This window comes from Beta vulgaris, chromosome 9 (genome assembly GCF_026745355.1).
Source record: "Beta vulgaris subsp. vulgaris cultivar EL10 chromosome 9, EL10.2, whole genome shotgun sequence".
NCBI lineage: Eukaryota > Viridiplantae > Streptophyta > Magnoliopsida > Caryophyllales > Amaranthaceae > Beta > Beta vulgaris.
This window is the reverse complement of record NC_079210.1, coordinates 52,936,902-52,955,591: the sequence shown is the minus strand read 5'-3', so window position 1 is coordinate 52,955,591 and position 18,690 is coordinate 52,936,902. Positions and strand designations below refer to the sequence as shown.

Here is an 18,690-nt window from a genome sequence, read left to right as displayed (position 1 = left end):
CCACTGGATTTTGCATCTTCCTTGGTCAATCTCCCATCTCATGGAAGACAAAAAAACAGCCTGTGGTGGCTCGTTCCTCAGCTGAAGCAGAATATAGAGCTATGGCTCTGACCACCTGCGAGGTAACTTGGCTTTCAGCCCTCCTAAAGGACCTTGGCCTACAACATCTTCCTCCTACAACACTTAACTGTGACAACCAAGCAGCTCTGGCAATTGCTGCAAACCCGGTGCTCCATGAACGCACCAAGCATGTGGAAGTTGACTGTCACTACATCCGTGATCAAGTCAAGGCTGGCACAATCATTCCTCAACATGTAACTTCATCAGACCAAGTTGCAGACATTCTCACCAAGATCCTCTCTGTGCAACAACATCAAAAGCATGTTTCCAAGCTGGGAGCTTCAGTTCAGCTTCCCTCCTCAGCTTGAGGGGGAGTATTAAGGGCACTATAGTCTATTACATCCTTGTTTTAGATATTTTCTACCCAAGAGAGAATGATGTAATCCTTTTTGTCTGATTGCTAAAGGTTCCTATATATTTGTAGTGTGTGCTGCCAAGTAAAGTGAATCAGTAAATACAAAAACTATCTTTCTCTCATTTCTTTTTGTGCTCTGTCATTCATCTGTGAGTGTGAGAATATTTCCTGGCTATTCAGTCATCAGTTTATAGTCATAGATACGATATCAATTGGAAATTTAAAGTAGTAGCAAATTATCTTCTTAGATTTTATCAATTATGTTGGAGTATAATTTTAGTTATCGTTGTTAGTTAGGTTGTTAGATGAAATTTTAGCATTAGTTTTGTTACTAATTGATAGAATATGAAATATCCTAAGATTATATTTTGTACACAAATTATTAGAATAGATATTCTAATTTTAACATAAAATTAGACGAACTCAAAACTGAATTTTTCTAACAAGCTCATTTCATTTCACTCTAACAGAACACTATCCTAGTCATCCCTTCTCTTCTCCTTCCTTTTTTTCTTGATTATCGAACTACAACATAAAATTTCAAAAAAGTAACTCAGTATTAGTTTTACCGAACGGATTAAACTAGTCACCGGATGGATTAAATGATGTCATTCTAAGCTAGCCATTGAACGGATTAGACAATGTCCCTTCTTCTAAAACGGACGAGGGAGATGAGTGTATGAGACATTGTAACACGTATCATAAGTAGCTTACTAAACAAGTCACAAACAGGTTAAAACTCAATAGAAGAAAACATACATATATACAAGTCTAACTCTATTAGGGATAATCAAAAGGTAGACTTAAAATGGAAAGACCGCACAAATGTTGACTTATTTAAAATAAGTTTCCTAATTTTTATTCTTTTGACTAAAATTCAAATATTAGTGGTTAAAATTATGCTTTGGCAGGTATGAAATATATTTAAATTGTTCAACTTTCAGAGAATGGAGTATGGAACAATTATTGTTAAAATATATATAACGACGATTTGATCAAATTTCCGCATTACTATGTAGGTTAATTTATTTTGTGATATATATATATATATATATATATATATATATATATATATATATATATGCTAAGGTTTTTTAAAAGTCTAAACTTAGAAGTCAAAGTATTGTAATTTTATACTTCCTTTATCCTTTGAAAGGAAATATATACCTTTGATATTAAGCTAGCAAAAACCTTACAAATAAAAAAGCAAATCAAAATCTTCAGTCATACTTCTTTTTTATTTGGTATTTGATTCATTTGAAATTTCACGCTTTTCAATGCATAATTTTAATCATTAACATATTTAATTAAAAAAAATCCAATATTGCTATTTAAAAAATATATATTAAACTAATCTAACAAAATCTCAAATAACTATTTTTGCATTACATTCAAATTACAAATAGATAATTGAAGGAAATTGCATATACACAGTGTAAAATTGCAAATAAATGTTCTGATCTAATTGTAAAATACCAGAAGTACTAAAAGCTATACAAATAATCACATTGGACTATTGAAGTGATCATATACATGAACCCGTACTCTTATGAATACTTAACCAGAAAAGATGTTGCAACCTATAAAATATGACACGTTCAAAATGTCCCATATGAATCACACGCTCTTTTCTTGCAAATTTACAACACAAATAATTCAATAAAACAAGTCTCCTTTTTTCAGCAAAAGAAGAAAAAAAAGTAGTAGTGGTGGTGGTAGGAATTCTTCTATGATAAAAGAAAGTTCTACCCACCTTCAACAAGCAAAGGCACCCATCTATGTACCAATAAGTTTCCAACTCCAAAATTTTCAAACATATAATTTCTCACATCTCCATCAACTTTTTTCTTTGCATAAAAAAAACCTCAACCTTTTTCTTTGCACTAAAAAAAAAAAAAATCAACCTTTTTCTTCCTATATATAACCCCTTCCTCTATCCTTCACCTTCTCATACACAAAAACCTAGTTTTCTCCTCTCTTGCAAAACACTTCTCTTGAGTCCAACAAAAACACCAATTTTCTCTCATACTTAGCTTGAACAATAATCAAAGCATAAAAACATGGAGCAAAATACAGCAATGATATCTAAGAAGATATGGAAGATAGTAAAGGTAGCTTTGTTCATGATAAGGAAAGGTTTATGCAAGAAAAAATTACTTGTAGACCTCAACACTATGATGAAACGCGGCAAAATTGCTAGAAAAGCCCTAGGTAACCTAATGTTTCACAACTATAACAACCACCACTTCTTTGCTTCCCGAGGCGGCGGCGACGTTGGTGATGCTCCGTCCAACCACCACCATGACAACGCTCGAGAGTATGAGTTTAGTTGTAGTAACACCCCTTTATACCGCCACTACTTCAACAAAAGAAAAAACCAACACCACCAAAATGAAAACCTATATTACTTGCCCTCACCTTTTCCTTTGGAAGATTGTGAGAATAATGTTAATATTGAGGAATTCAGCAACATGCTGGATATGATGTTACGTAATGATGAAGGTACTGGTGGTGTTTCGGCCGCGTCGCCGGCTTTGCCTGGTCTAGGTTTTGGGCGGAGCCCTGGTGTCCGGCAGCTAAGGATTATGGACTCTCCGTATATGGATCAGGGAAATAAGCATGTTGATCAAGCTGCTGAGGATTTCATAAAGAATTTTTATTCTCAGCTTAAGCTACAAAATTAGTGCTAAAACTAGTTTGTTCTAGACATGATTTTTTGAGATGATTGCTACTTATCTACAATAGATTGGTTGCTCTAAACATATTTTGAATATATCAACAAAATATATTACTATGTATTGTTGATATGGTTCACGAAAAAAGAAAAAAAGGCAAAAAAAAAAAAAAGCAAAGGTTTTTGTAGGATGCACATTTAATTGTAGCTTGTAGGTTAGGTTTTTTTTTGTTTGTTTGTTATTCTCTCTTTTCCTTCTTTGTCTTTTTTGTTAGTGGGGAGAGGTGTTTAATAAAAAAACAAATTTGATATCATTGTTATATTCGCTTCTTCATCATTTACTTGCTATTAATTCTAAATAGATAATATTTTAATTCTATTTGATAACACTATTTAAAATGTAGTTGAAATTGATAAATTAAATTAGCTCAAACTGATAAGATATAGCAAAAATTGATAAAGCAGCTAGCTAATTAGTTTAACTGTTTGGCAAACTAAATTATATAGGTTGATTAAATGTTTCAATTTTTTAATTTTTTATTATATTATATTTCAACACTAATCTTCCTGGTTTGATTTGGACCTCCATGGAACATGAAGATTTAAAAGAGAAGCCTAATCACATGAAGAGTTCCTTTACCTGATTTAAGAAAAGATGTAGTATATTTTAGAAAAGAAGAAGTAGATGGATCGAAGATCGACACTGCAGTAGACAAGAAGTGTGAGAGAATGAGAGAGAAACGTTAAAATATGAGATAAGTTAAAAAGATTTTTGGGTAAACATTCCAAATTTACGTTGTGACTTAGCCAAAATAAATCATCGACAAAGTCGAAAAGTTTCTCAAAATTTCAAAGGAGCATAATTTTAGTCCGAAACTCAAAATAAGGCAATATTTGAAAATTGCATTAACTTTTGAGATCCATGTCATTATTGTATTTAAAATATATATAGGACGAAAATGATTGGTGGGCCGCATATAACATGTACTCCCTCCGTTTTTTTTTTAGATGTAACATATTGACTTTGGGCACTATTCATCCAATACACTTTGACCACTAATTGTTATTTATACATAAGAAAAAATATAGTCATGTGGGATCTTGTTTGATTCGTCACGGTATACACTTTTCAAATATATATTTTTTATAATTTTTACGTACTTTTATACAATTGGAGATATTATCGGTCAAAGTTGTGTCTCGGCAAATGTGAAAAGTCCAATGTTACATCTAAAAAAAACGGAGGGAGTATATTTTTTTGAAAAATAAGATTTTATTTTATTTGTTGTGCTACGGTATAGATCTTGAAAAGTTATGCGATTTAAAAGAAATGCCTCTTATCGAGCTCTAGAACTAAAGTTATTATCATTCAAAGCTTTTGCTAAATTGACTAATGACTCTTCATTGTTGGCCAAATGCAAATAGATGTTGAAGTATAATAAATATATGTAATTAAAAAATTAATTGAATTTCGAAAATTAAATAGATATCTAATAATATATGAAAAATGAATTCGGAAAATTATATAACCACACGATAGAGAAGAGTGGTGAATGTGTGAGGTGAAAGATAAAGTTTAGATGAATGTGAGAGCGAGGTGAAAGATAAAATGTAGGTAAACGTTTATAAGGATAAAAATTTAAAATTAGAGTTCAATATGAATTTATAGGGCGAAATACAGTAAATAATCCATTTTTGGAGAGACGGTCTCAAGTTAGTGTTAATGTGAGACCGCTAATGTCATTTTGATATCACGCACGTCATCAAACCAGCGGTAGAATTAGTTATGCGATTGCACCTATCAGTACTTATGCTAGCCTTAAATTGCTTCTGGATGAATTAGTTAAGCGCTGAAGTATATTAGTTAAGCCTTAGAGTATATTAGCCTATTAGGTAAGCGCTGGAGTATATTAGTTAAACGGTGAAGTATATTAGTTAAGTACTGAAGTATATATTAGTTATATCATAAAAATCAAATTATAATGCATTCTATTGGCCATAACTTCAATATCACGCATAAATAATTATGTCTCTCTCAATTAAAAAACCAATGCACTAACTCTCTTTCGTATCGCATTTTTGCATTAGTTATGCCGACCTCAAATAATCAATGCAAAAATAATATTTACTAATGCGTATAATAAATAAAACTTATGACCTTAAAATCATAACTATTGACCTCCCATACTATCAACCCTCAAAGTACAATTGTTAACCAAATATCAAAACTATATAACCACAAAATCATGCCTCAATGTTACTCATGAAATTAATAAATAATTATTCATATGCTATAATTATAATCTTTCAGTTATTTTCTAGACTAAAACTATTAGGCATAAAATCGGAACCAAAAAAAATACCGAGGCTGAGCATTGGAGGAAAAACAAACCGTCTCACGTTCTTTTATAAGACTTTGCGTATGGTAAATTAAGGGCAATGTGTAACAACCTACATTTCTTTTGTCTGTTATCCATCTATTAATTTTTATTTTTTCCCTTCTTTTGTCATAAATTAAGGGCGATGTGTAAAAACTAATAAAGTTGTGGTTTTCGTATATCTTTTAAAATTTTATAGAAAAGTAGAATGTCGAAAGTAAAAAAAACGAGGAAGGGAATAGTTTTTATTGTACTAACTCATGTTTTTAAGTCGCAATATTTTGACTTTTGCATAATTATAGCGATACTCTGGAGCAGAAATACCATACTAACATATAAGAATACAAATTATAGTTGGCGCAATGTATATTCTAATAAGTACTTGGATATGAGGGAGAGGTTAGAGGTGGTAGTTCAGTGGAGTACCATCCCGAATTCCATTTCCCAGGGTCCGAAACCTCATCCCAACAATGTTGGGAATTTAGTTATGTAATGTTTAGCCTTGTACCCAGCCTCAGAGTCGGTATGCCCTGCAGGCTAGTAGCCTAGCACGGGTTGGTCTTCAGACCAATTATCTTTCAAAATATAATTTAAAAAAAAGTACTTGGATATATATGAATAGTCAAATAACCAAGGACATTTGGGTCCAATGGTATATAGCTCCCTATCTCCCACATGGGAGACCATGGTTAAGATCTTGGTGGAAATAATTTTAATATTGTGGAAGATGGGGGATTGGGGATTGTTAGGGCCTTTGGATGAATTACCTCGTGCGATCCCACAAGAAATTCATCTTACCAAAGACTCGAAAAAAAATCTATAGTCAAACTTGTAATTAGACAACTATAAAAGTCAATATATATGCTGCAACTAGGGATGACAATTCAGTCTGGATCCGACCCTGGAAAGATACGCTCCGGGCAAAAAATCTGAGCTGACTTTGAGAAAAAAAATCTACAGCCGACTCCGAGTCGGAGTCGGATTTCATAAAAAAACCGGCTCATCCGATCCGACTTTGAGGCAATTTGTCTTATTTTACTTTGATTTTAACTTTCAATGCAATTGGTCTTATTTTATATTAATATTATTTTATGTATCTTATATGAAATGTATGTGAAAAAAGATATATATAGAAATTAGTGAGACACAATACACATATCATGTCATTTAGAATAATAAAGTTTAGTTAATTATATATACTTCCTCCGTTTAGAAATAGTTGCATCATTTCTAACTTTCACACATGCCGATGTATGATTTCAACCATTAATATCTTTAATTATCAACAAGTAAAAATTATAAAAAGTTTATTTTAAAAATACTTACATCGAGGCAAATCGAACAAGACCCCACATGACTAGATTTTTCCTAAAATATAAATCACCAAAACAATCTAAGTGTAAGACTTGAATACTGAATAATGCACAAAATATATAGAAAGGTGCAAATATTTCTAAACGGAGGAAATACTTTGGAAGATTTTTAACTATCATTTGAAATATATACAAGTTCTTTTTATAATATAAAACAGTACAAAAAAAAGTCGGAGTCGGATGTTAGGATTTAAGTTGAATCAGATTTGGATTATCGGAGTCGAATATCAGAGTCGGATGTTCGAATTTTAAGTCAATTCAGATTCGCATTATCGGAATCAGATGTCGAAATTGTTGTGAGATTTAAAATCCGACTACTTGTAGGTCCGGAGTCGGATTATTCATAATTCGGTCAAAGTCCGACCCGTTGCCATTCTTAATTGTAACTAAAAACGAATTAACTAGCTATGGTGAATTGATGATGGAAGTGTGACTTTAATTTAAATAAAGTACCACAATTGTACACGCGCGATATTTTTCCTTAGCGCATAAGGTTTGAGAATTATTCGTATTTATTTTTGTTGTGGCTATGGTTGTACTAGTTGGTACTGTACTTTACTACTTTAAAATTCTTTACTCTTCTTTGGGGATTTTCTTTTAGTATTAGCTAGTTATTCTTTCTCAAATCTTTGTAATCATGTGTTCTCTTTGGGTACCTTTGAGTACATTGCGGATAAAGCAAGAATCGAACATAGGTGGCCAATCTAATTTGCTCCCTTTCTTCGGGAAAGATCCTAATTCAGTCTTTTAGTTTAGGCGTTTGTCATGGAATTATAACCTATTAGGGGGTTCTTTTTAATTAAGGTTCAATCCCCTTTAAAATTCCATTTTAACCTTATATATACGTTACCAATTTTTTTTGATAAAATATTTATACATTACCACTTATTTTTAATATATGTATCGAAACTTAGTGTTCGTTTGATTGATCGACAGTAACTTATGTAGGCAATGAAAATTCCCATGATTTTTTCTCATTTGGAAAGTTGTTTGGTTGACAGAAAATTGAGAAAATGGATGCAATGGAAATTCCTCGGGAAATTGAAATTCCCGCAAAATGTGGGAATTTAGTTACCCACTCCTCCTTAGTCAATCAGAATTTCCATATGAATTGCAAATTACTTGATGTCAACCAAACAAATTTAGGCCATTTTCTAAAGATTACATAAGGGAAGTAATTTCCTACAAAAGAAACTTGCTACAGAAATTAAATTCCCATATATACCAAACAAGCACTTATGAGGTTTATTTGTAACATGATACAAAGAGAATCTTTTAGGTGGAAAGATACTAATATGTTTGCCAATTAATCAAAATTACGCCCCATCTCTTTTTAACCATCTCAACTATACATCTCTTTAATATTGTTTCAACTTTGGAGGGTGTCTTTCGAATGAGCTATATCTATTAAACAGGTAACAAAAAAAGATGGTCATAAGAAGGAGAAATTAAAGTATGTTTAGCAAGTTATAATTGAGTCATACATGATTAAGTTATAATTATTGAGTCATACATGATTAACAAAAAAATGATTAATTATAGTTTCAAGTCAATCAATTAATATAAATAATACTTCATCCTATTCATCTTGAAATAAGTGAAACACTTCTCTTCTTTATATGAGAGTTTTTTAAAAGAAGTATTCCACTTATTTCAAAATAAAGGACGTTTGAGATTCGTTTTAAAAATAAGATAGGACCTAATAAGGAATTATTGCCTCTTAGCTTTGGTATAAAATTAGAATTCTCCTTAGAGCTTTGTTCTGTTCTGACGAGAGAGCCTATCCTCAAGTATCAAGGCAAAAAATTACAATAAGACAACCACATTAACCCCACTTCTATAGTTCTATGTCACTTCTATCATGAACACGAAGTTACTCAATCCATTAATCGGCTATTTATGAAAAGAGAAAAATGGCCAAAAGTTATAGAATCTCAAAACAACACTAATTGCAAGAAAAGGTACTCAAATTATTGTGTCCCTTCTTAGCTAGCTTTATTAATTGGTCACTTTTAACTTTTGTCACGAAACCATCGAGCAACCACAAAAAACCAGGAGCAAGCAAGTAAAATCTTAGATCTCTTAGCTTATCTACTCTAAGAGTTTTATTTTCTTTATAGTTCTCTAATCAAACAAGAATCATCCACCTAGGATGTGGATATACATACATATGCTAAATATTATAGGTAAACATCATTAGATATATTTTATATATAATTAATTGATTATTGAAATGTTGATGGAATCATATGTCGGTGTTTTTTTGGATAATTTTAGAGGTTTTATTTATTAGCTTCAAAGAACCATATACATCATCATACATTGTTTTGAAGATGAAACTCACATCATGGTATCACAGATTACACAAAATTCCACTTAATTCTGATGATCATGACAAAAAATGAACAATAACCACAATATAGAGAACACCAAACTACAAACTCAACACATCTTCTCAAGCCTTGTTTAGCTAGTGAATCTACAAATGCATTCAAACGTCTGCATTTATGAGTGGTTGTGATGTTCAACCATGATTTTTTGGAATTCCTTATGAAATTGAGAATGAAACTCAGATTCCAAGACCCTCCATTATCACCATGGCACCTTTGCACGACTGAACAACACCAAACAAGGCAACAACTAAGAAACACATGAACTCCTTAAACGTTGAAGAATGAAACCATTTAGCCATTGGAATACCCCTTATTACACCATCTTTTTGCTATTTGAACTCCATTTTTTTTCTTCACCATTTTCTGGCGGAACCCTAGATTTTGAAGAACTTGAGATTGATTATTCTTCTCCATATTGTGATGAAACCCAAGATGTGTAAGTAATTGATCGATCACATTGGTTTTTCTTAATTGGCCTTTGAAAAGGAGAACTTAGCACAACCTTGCTCATATTAGAATCAGGCGAGAATAATGAATCAATACTAAGATCATCAATTGAATCTACATTTCTATCATTTCCTTTAGCACAAGTAGAGATCTCATCTCCATCAACATAGACTGAACTTCCCTTAATACACACCTCACTTGCAAATGAAAGGGTACTTCCATTGTCACTCAAACTAGCACTTTCTGATAAACTCTCTGGATTTGCCGACATTTTTTCCTTTTTGACACTAGCGTTTTTGAAAGATTCATTGTTCAACCAGCACATTGCATCACAAGATATATTTGATTCCTTAACATGATGAACCGTGCTCTGTGGCTTAGGATGACTAGGTACAACCTTCAAATTTTCCATGTTTAGCAAAGCATCCACTTCTAACTTGAGCACACTATCGTGAGAGGTAGACGAACTTTCTTGCCGAGGAAATGCAAAGGAATGCAAACAAACACTCCAACATTCACTATTAATAGCAACCAATTTTGATCCCTCTCGAGCAACATGAAAAAAAAGCATGGATAAAAGTCCCCCAAGGATCAACACTACCTAATGCAGGGACAAAAACTAAATACCATAAACCCTTATCTTCACACTTAACTTCAAAAACCACCCCCATCTATTACAACCATATTGAATTTTCCACCAAAGGCAACCAAATCATCTAGAGTGTTCAAATTCAATCAACCTTGAGCAACCATTAAGGACATTGGAAATCCATTCAATTAATTTAACTGGGAAATTAAACCAGCGCTTTCGATTGTTATAGAACTCAACATTTTTTAAGAAACCATTACTCAGCTCCAATTGAAAAGTCTTACCTTTGATTTGGATTCTCATCTTCAACTTCAATTATTGAACGATTTCGCTGAATACCCGCCAAAAAAACAATACCTGCAAGGCTGCAATATGACAACAACAAACTAGAGGACAACAAAGCAACTTGAAGAAGGGAACAAACTGAAACAGAACCTAAAGAACAAATTAATTAATTGAAAAAGACGGATTTAGAGGGCATTTATGGAAATTTAAAGAAAGAGAAAACTAGGGGAGGGAGTGAAAAGGTGAAGGAAAAACATCAGGGAGGGAGGTCGTCCCTGCGGCAGTACACGCCGGAGGGAGAAACGCGGGTGGCGCGACTGCAGGGGAAGCTGGAGGATCGCTAACTAGGGCTTGACAAAAGTTCTGAAGAGAAACAAGGGAAATGAAGTTGGGAATTGAAATATTTTTAAGCGTAATATAGTATTTAAAATCATATATATATGTCGATTAATACTATTTTCGAGACGACATCTTGAATCTAATGCTTTAAGGGACCCAACATGGGGTCTTACTCTTACTAACACATCATTTTACCCCATATTGTGCAAGTGTATGTAGTCTGATCTCCAACAAAACCTATAAGCAATGTTATCAGGATCGGGATCCTACTTTGGATCGTAGGGGTTGGTAGAATCGAATCGATAGGATCGGATCGTAGGATCGTAAGATCCTACGATTTGGTGAAACAGAGATAATTATACTAAAATATGGTGAGAACCTCATGTTAAAAATGTACACGTATTAATAATGAATTTTTTAATAAGCAAATGATGATAGTTTTTCAATACTATAAGATTGAAGTAACATGCAACCAAAATCTAATAGGAGAAATATAATATGTGAAATTACTTTATGATTTTTATACGGTAGGATCGGATCGTAGAGTCGTAGGATCGTAGAATCGTGTTAAGATCCTACCATGTGATTTTTTGTGGTTGGGCAGGATCGAAAGATCCTACAAAATTAAGATCCTACGTAGGATCGGGATCGGTGAGGTCATCCAGGATCGTAAAATCGTAGAATCGTAAGATCCGGATCGGGATTTTAACAACAATGCCTATAAGTGTATAATTTCTCTTCCATTATGTTGGACGCAGGCAACACGTAGCTAGTTTCGGAACCACATTAAATCTATGTCATGATTCTCGGAATTACTTGTGTTTCTTAATTGCTCGAGTTTCTACAAATAGTAGTTATTTAATGCCTAATATTTTGAACTCTTAACTTCATTTACATAGAACTTAGAGCTACATTTATTTTTCATACCGTTCATTTCTTAACGGCTAATTCAAATAATAATTTTTTATCTGTGAATTTTTTTTTGATGACTTTTCTTTGAAGAGTTATTGGGGATCGAAATAATTAAAGCTAAAAGCCTAAAAATAGAGCATCATTTTTGTCCTTTTTAATGTGCGGCATTAGCTTCTCTGTTGTCCCACAATGTGTGACCATTTACTACTACGTGTTCACTCCCAAAATCATATGTGTAGACAGTGTATATGAATTGAATATGAATGTTATTAGTATTTTACAATAGCTACTACTGTATTTAGGAATCATTGAGGAAGCTTTTGGTTATTTATCCATGTATATCCGTTTGGCCTGCATCAATTATCCTTTGCCTGAATCAGTTCTTAAATTATTGTTATTGGCCTTTCCACTTGTCTAATAATTATATACAAAAGTACACAGTGTCTTTTACTTTTTTTTCTGAAATTTGATGGGAGAAAAATACTCAATAATCAAGCACTTCACCAGGCTATACATAAAGAATTAAGATTATATTAGTAACTGTATATTTGGATAAATGTTCTTTTAGGCAATAATTATATGTTACACCCAGTATCACTTATCACACGTATGATGTCGCTGTATATAGGTTCACTATTCACAGATAAAAAAAACTATATATTCTAAAAAAATATCACTAAAATTAAGTAACTTATGTCTTAAAACCGATCATTCCAATATCTAGGAGACTTTCCTATCTGTAATATTGACTCTGATTGGCAAGATTAGAGCCACCATTAGGTTAAAGTAAACTGAAACTGATAAGTTAATTAAAACAGATAAGATAAATTTGAAATTAATATGGTGTTGGAACTGATAAGGTGGTTGTTTAACTTAATTTTTTTTTTGCAATATTAGTTGCTTAAGTTGATATATTATTTTGGCAAAATTATCTGATTTTGAAAAGTTGAAAGATTTATCTTATCATTTAAGTCATTTTAACCACCTGCATGGTTACATTTTTTATTTTAGATATATATACCGCCAAACACTATTAATCATTTTACCACCTAAAATATATTAGCACCTTATTATTTAAGGTAACTAAAATGCTTCTTCAAATATAGCGATTGTAACTATCTGAAAAGCTAGTAATTAAGTTTGGGAAATTCTCATTACTAGCCATGTATTATCGAAAATTCTCATTGGTAGCCATACATGAGTTTATTAAATTATCAAAAATGGCCATTAACTATTTTTTATTTTGCAAACCTAACCTTATGAACTATAAAACATTAGTTTGGTTTACTTTCCGTTAAATTAAAATTAATGTCCGACATGCAAAACAAGGCATTTTTGGTTCTTTTTTCCAGCTTAGGCCTCAAATTTGACCCATCTAACCCTCAATCCTCAATCAAATAATTTTCTCGACAAACATATTGATACATGTAAATTGAGGCATTTTCATTTCTTTTTTGCCAGTTTTGACATCAGAATTGACCCGAGGGATCAATTTAACCCCCAAAATCTTACTCGAGCGGTTTTTATAAGCACGCAATCCGAAACACGCAAATGAAGGCTTTTTTTTTGCCAGTTTCGACTTCAAAATTGTCCCCCAAAATCCTAAGTCCATAACCGAGTGGTTTTTTCAGCACAAATAGTGACAAAATTAATGAACACAAAAATCGAGTCATTTTTTAACAGAAAGTTAATAGAAGTAAGAATGTTTCATAAGGTTACATTTGCACCGTACGCAATAGTTTAGGGCTATTTTTTATAATTTAAAAAGCTCATGGCTACTAATGAGAATTTTTAAAACTACATGGCTACCAATGAGAATTTTCCATTATGTTTTGATAGCATATAAAACTATTCATGGGACTCAAACCATCTGTTTAAACTTTTTGTTGAGTTGGTACTTTGACATGGTATCAAAACCAGTTTGACATAAAGGTCATATGTTTAAACTCATCCACCCCTCCTTTTTAGGTGGAATATTTAACGTTAGGTACGAGGGAGGCTTGTGTTGCATCCACACTTCAAGCCTAACGGGTTCTCACTTGAGGGGGCGTGATAGAGTATAAAGCTATTACTTGAATTCCAATTATCATTGAGTAGTTACTTTTTACAAGTTTCACCGGCTTGAGTACGTACCAATGTTGTGATGATTGAGTTGATATCCATGATTCCTTGAAACCACTTATAACCCTTACAACTCTAGCACATGCATCATATGAATCACACACTACAAATACAAGACAAATCATTCAGTGAAACAACTAATAGTAATCCTCCCTTTATTCAACAATGGAAGAGAAAAGTAGTAGTGTTAGGAATAATTATTTTATGATAAAAGAAACTTCTACCCACCCCTCCACAGGCAAAGGCACCCAACATGTTACTATATTAAATTTCCAACTTCATCTTTTTTAAAAGAAAACTTAACCAAACTTAGCTTTTTCCTCCTATATATAACCCACCAATTTTCTTTATTCTTCTCATGCACAAAAGCCTTATTTTCTCTATTTTCTCCTCTCCTGCAAAAAACTTCTCCAAAGCCCAAACACTCACCCAAGAAATAATAAGAAAAATAAATCAACTATATTTTCATTCTTGAAAACTACTCAAAGCTCAACTAAATTAATTAAGCATGGAGCAAAATACAGCAATTATATCTAAGAAGATATGGAAGATAGTAAAGGTGGCTTTGTTTATGATAAGGAAAGGTTTATGCAAGAAAAGATTACTTGTAGACCTCAACACCATGATGAAACGCGGCAAAATTGCTAGAAAAGCCTTAGGTAACCTAATGTTTCACAACTATAACAACCACCACTTCTTTGCTTCCCGAGGCGGCGGCGGCGACGTTGGTGATGCTCCGTCCAACCACCACCATGACAACGCTCGAGAGTATGAGTTTAGTTGTAGTAACACCCCTTTATACCGACACTACTTCAACAAAAGAAAAAACCAACACCATCAAAATGAAAACCTATATTACTTGCCCTCACCTTTTCCTTTGGAAGATTATTGTGAGAATAATGTTAATATTGAGGAATTCAGCAACATGCTCGATATGATGTTACGTAATGATGAAGGTACTGGTGGTGTTTCGGCCGCGTCGCCGGCTTTGCCTGGTCTAGGTTTTGGGCGGAGCCCTGCTGTCCGGCAGCTAAGGATTATGGACTCTCCGTATATGGATCAGGGAAATATGCATGTTGATCAGGCTGCTGAGGATTTCATAAAGAATTTTTATTCTCAGCTTAAGCTGCAAAATTAGTGCTAAAACTAGTTGAACTACACTTAATTTGAGTTATATATATGTTGTTGATATGATTCAAGGAAAAATGCCCTTTTTTGTAGGAGGTATGTGCAATTGTAGGAGTATTATTTATAATTTTAAATTTTTCTCTTTTTTCTCTCTTGAATGGAGGGTGTGATTGTTTAAAGAAAGAAATAAATTAATATCAAACGTACAAGAGCAATATTATTCCTTAGAGCATAGTTGTACTAAGGATATGGTATTTTGGACGGTATAAATGAAAATTCAGTTTAGTTCAGATAAATTGAGTTCAATTCAATTTAGTTTAATTAAGTTCAGTTCAATATTGTTTAAAAGAACATAGCGTAAATGGTACCATACTTTGTTGCTTTCGATTATAAAATTTATGAATAATATATATTATATTTGATAATTACAACTGATTCGCAGTATCGACTTGGTCAAAATACTAGTTATGATAATATCTTTAGCTTTCTTGGACGGTGATATATTCACCTTTAAGTTCTTTTATGTAGGGCTTAGGCCTTAGAGTTACAATTTGCAATTTTGTTTTGTTTTCCTTGATGCCGTTTATTTCTTTATGGCTAAATTGATGAGTTAAGCAAACAATAAGGACCGCAAGTTTGGTGTTTTTCACCGTTTGGGACCTATCCTTTTTTTTTTTTCACCGTTTGCGACCCAAAAGAAACTTCTGAGCATAAATGTTAACCTTGGTTAACTTGTGGGCCCAATTGACAATATAATAAATGTAAAAACCCCAAAAGATATCATTTGTTGTTATTCCCAAAAAAAAAAATTGTCAGTTGACAAGCCCTCAAAAATGAGGAGTGCAAGGGGTTTTACCTGTACTTGGCGCCTTCCACTCCTCTGTTTCAGAAAACTTGAACTCTCTTCTCTTTCATCTCTCTCAAAAGGGGAAAAAAAAGTGCTCAGAAGAAGAAGCTTCATCTCCAAAAAATTCGGCCAACAATTGTTTGTATCTCTGTGGTAATAATCTAAACTCTCTATTTCTTGTCTTTTTTAGCGAAATTCAGTGTATTTGTTGGGTCGGTTGGACGGGTTTTGGATGTTGAAAATATGGAAATTCAAAATTCTGAATTTTTTTTGTTCATGTTTGTTGTTTTTTTTGTTTGGATTATACTTTGTGTGGTGGTTTTATCTTGATTTGTATGTGTATCTGCTATAAATTATGATGAACACTTAGGGTTTGTTTGAACTTTGTTATGATATTAAATAACTACAACAGAGGGTATTAGGTTTATTTTTATGTAGTCATTATTTGACTTTAGATGTTATTTTTTAAAGGAAAAAATGGCTGAAGAAACTGAAGCTCCCCACCCAGTGTTGTTCATGCCTGAGATAATGACTATGCATGTGTTCCCAAAACTGAATTGTGGTTTTTTTTTTTTGGGTTTTAGATTATACAGTTTTTTTGGAAAGAATTAACATGGTGTTTTTGCTTTTTTTGGATGAAGAAAACTGGTTCATTTGTTCCATGTTCCATGGAACCCGTGTATTTATGCATTGATGAAGTAACAGTTACTTTTTTGGATTTTACTGAATATTTAATGCTTTTGTTTTTTTTTTTATTATTATTATACCTCCGGCGTGGTTAAAGGGTGGTTAAGTTACCGGATTTCCTAACCCAGGTCCCAAATGGTGCATAAAAAAAGGATAGGTCCCAAAGGGTGAAAAAATGGAAACTTGGGGTCCTTATTGTTTGCTTAACTCCTAAATTGATATGAATTTGTGAAGGCCTTTATTTTCTGATGTGATGTTGGGAGTCGAATTAAAGCTAAAGAAGGCACTGTTTTTGTTTTTCAAGTATGTGCGGCATTAGCTTCTCTACCGTACTACGTGTACATTCTGAAAACGGTCATTTCATCAAATACTTTTGACAGAAAAATTTAATCATTAAATACCCTTGACAAAAAAAATTTATTCACCAAATACTCCCATTTTTTTCAAAATTCACCAATACCCCTGACATTTAAAGAAATTCACTAGATATCCCCGATCTGTAAAAAAAATACCCAATATGCCCTTTTGGCTAACGGACGTTAGTGCTCCGTTAACTAATTAACCCTAAAAAATCCTAAATAAACCTAATTAAACCTAACAAAATCCTAAAAACCCTAATTCTCTCTTTCCCTAACTCAACCCTATCCCCAGCCTCCAACCCTAGCCCCACTAGCCCCACCACCAAGCCCCACCCCCACCCCTCCCCCTTCCCCGACAACCCCCACACAAACCCCCCTCCCCGACAGCCCCCCTCCCTCGATCTCGTTGGCGTCTCCCTCTCCCTCAATCACTCACTCGATCTCGTCAGTTCAACACCAGTTCGCCAGCGAGTTTCTTCTACTTTTGAGTTTGCCCCGAACTTGATGCGGGGTGGGGGGTGTTGGGCTCGAGATTCGAAGGGGTGGGGGTGGTGAGCTCAGGATTCGAAGAGAGGGGCGCGGATGCGGCTGCATGGGAGGGAGTTGGTGGGGCTGGGTTGGTGGGGTGGTGGTCTTGGGGTTGGGGTTGTTGGTAGGGGTGTTCATGTGTGGTTAATCGTCCCGAAATAATATTTCGGTTCGCTCTTCTTGCGAACTATACCGTTTAGACCGGTTACCACTTAAGCGGTTAACCGTTTTCGGTATGATTTTTCGGTTAACCATTACCCGTTATTTAAGTTATACTATTATGTTTTACTTAATGTACATATATATTTTCAATTTTTATTTGCATATATTTTAATATTATATATACTCTGATATAAAATGTATTATAAAGTGGATAATAAATCAATTGAAAAATATAACTAACACTAAGAATTCACTTCATTTCCTAATTATAGTGTTTATATTAGTACTAGAGTTTTCAAATAATTACACACTTCCTCTGATTGTTGTAACTTAGCAACAAATATTAGAATTAATGTAATTATTTGAAAATGTTTCACAACAATTAAATAGAGAAAAAAATATTTTGGTATTTTGGTTAACCGTTCACTCAAAAATTATAACCGCAACCATACCGTTAAACCGTTAATCTTATCGTTCGGTAACCGTACTGTTAAAAATTCTTTTTATCGGTATGGTAACCACCCATTTAGACCGGTTTTTTAGTACGGTATTTCGGTTTTGGTTTTGTGAACACCCCTAGTTGTTGGGGTGGAGGTGGGGGCTGGTGGCTTAGGGGATAAAGAGGGTTAGGGGAGAGAGAGGATTAGGGTTAGTTAAGGTTAACTAGGTTGATTTAGAATTAATTAGGTTGACTTAGGGCAAATTTATAACTGAACGCTGACGGAGGACTAACGTACGTCAACAAAAGGGTATCTGATGCATTTTTTTAAAGGTCGGGGGTATGGTGAATTTTGAAAAAAGTGAAGTTATTTGGTGAATAAATTCTTTTGTCAAGAATATTTGGTGAAATAACCGTTCTGAAAATCGTAGTACTATAAAGCTCTATAAAATTATTGATGAATTATGACTAAACTCACGCAAAACTGTGAAGTAAAGAAGTTATTAAAGATATAATTAACATTTTCTTAGTTAGCAAAATTCTAGAATTTTGTG

At 33.3% G+C, this 18,690-nt stretch overlaps 2 protein-coding genes across 2 annotated transcripts; both read left to right on the top strand.

Annotated features, from left to right (window-relative positions):
* Nucleotides 1-2,164: 2,164 nt before the first annotated feature.
* Nucleotides 2,165-3,463, top strand: LOC104904748 (hypothetical protein). The gene has a single exon (XM_010693115.4). The coding sequence runs from the start codon at nucleotides 2,536-2,538 to the stop codon at nucleotides 3,157-3,159; it is 624 nt and encodes a 207-aa protein (XP_010691417.1). The 5' UTR covers nucleotides 2,165-2,535; the 3' UTR covers nucleotides 3,160-3,463.
* An 11,031-nt stretch (nucleotides 3,464-14,494) lies between these two features.
* LOC104905052 (hypothetical protein) lies at nucleotides 14,495-15,124 on the top strand. The gene has a single exon (XM_010693498.1). It carries the CDS (start codon nucleotides 14,495-14,497, stop codon nucleotides 15,122-15,124), a length of 630 nt encoding a protein of 209 aa, XP_010691800.1.
* Nucleotides 15,125-18,690: the final 3,566 nt, after the last annotated feature.

Bases quoted from the DNA above. Each gene is read 5' to 3' on its own strand.
- LOC104904748 (XM_010693115.4), top strand. From the start codon at position 2,536: ATGGAGCAAAATACAGCAATGATATCTAAGAAGATATGGAAGATAGTA.
- LOC104905052 (XM_010693498.1), top strand. From the start codon at position 14,495: ATGGAGCAAAATACAGCAATTATATCTAAGAAGATATGGAAGATAGTA.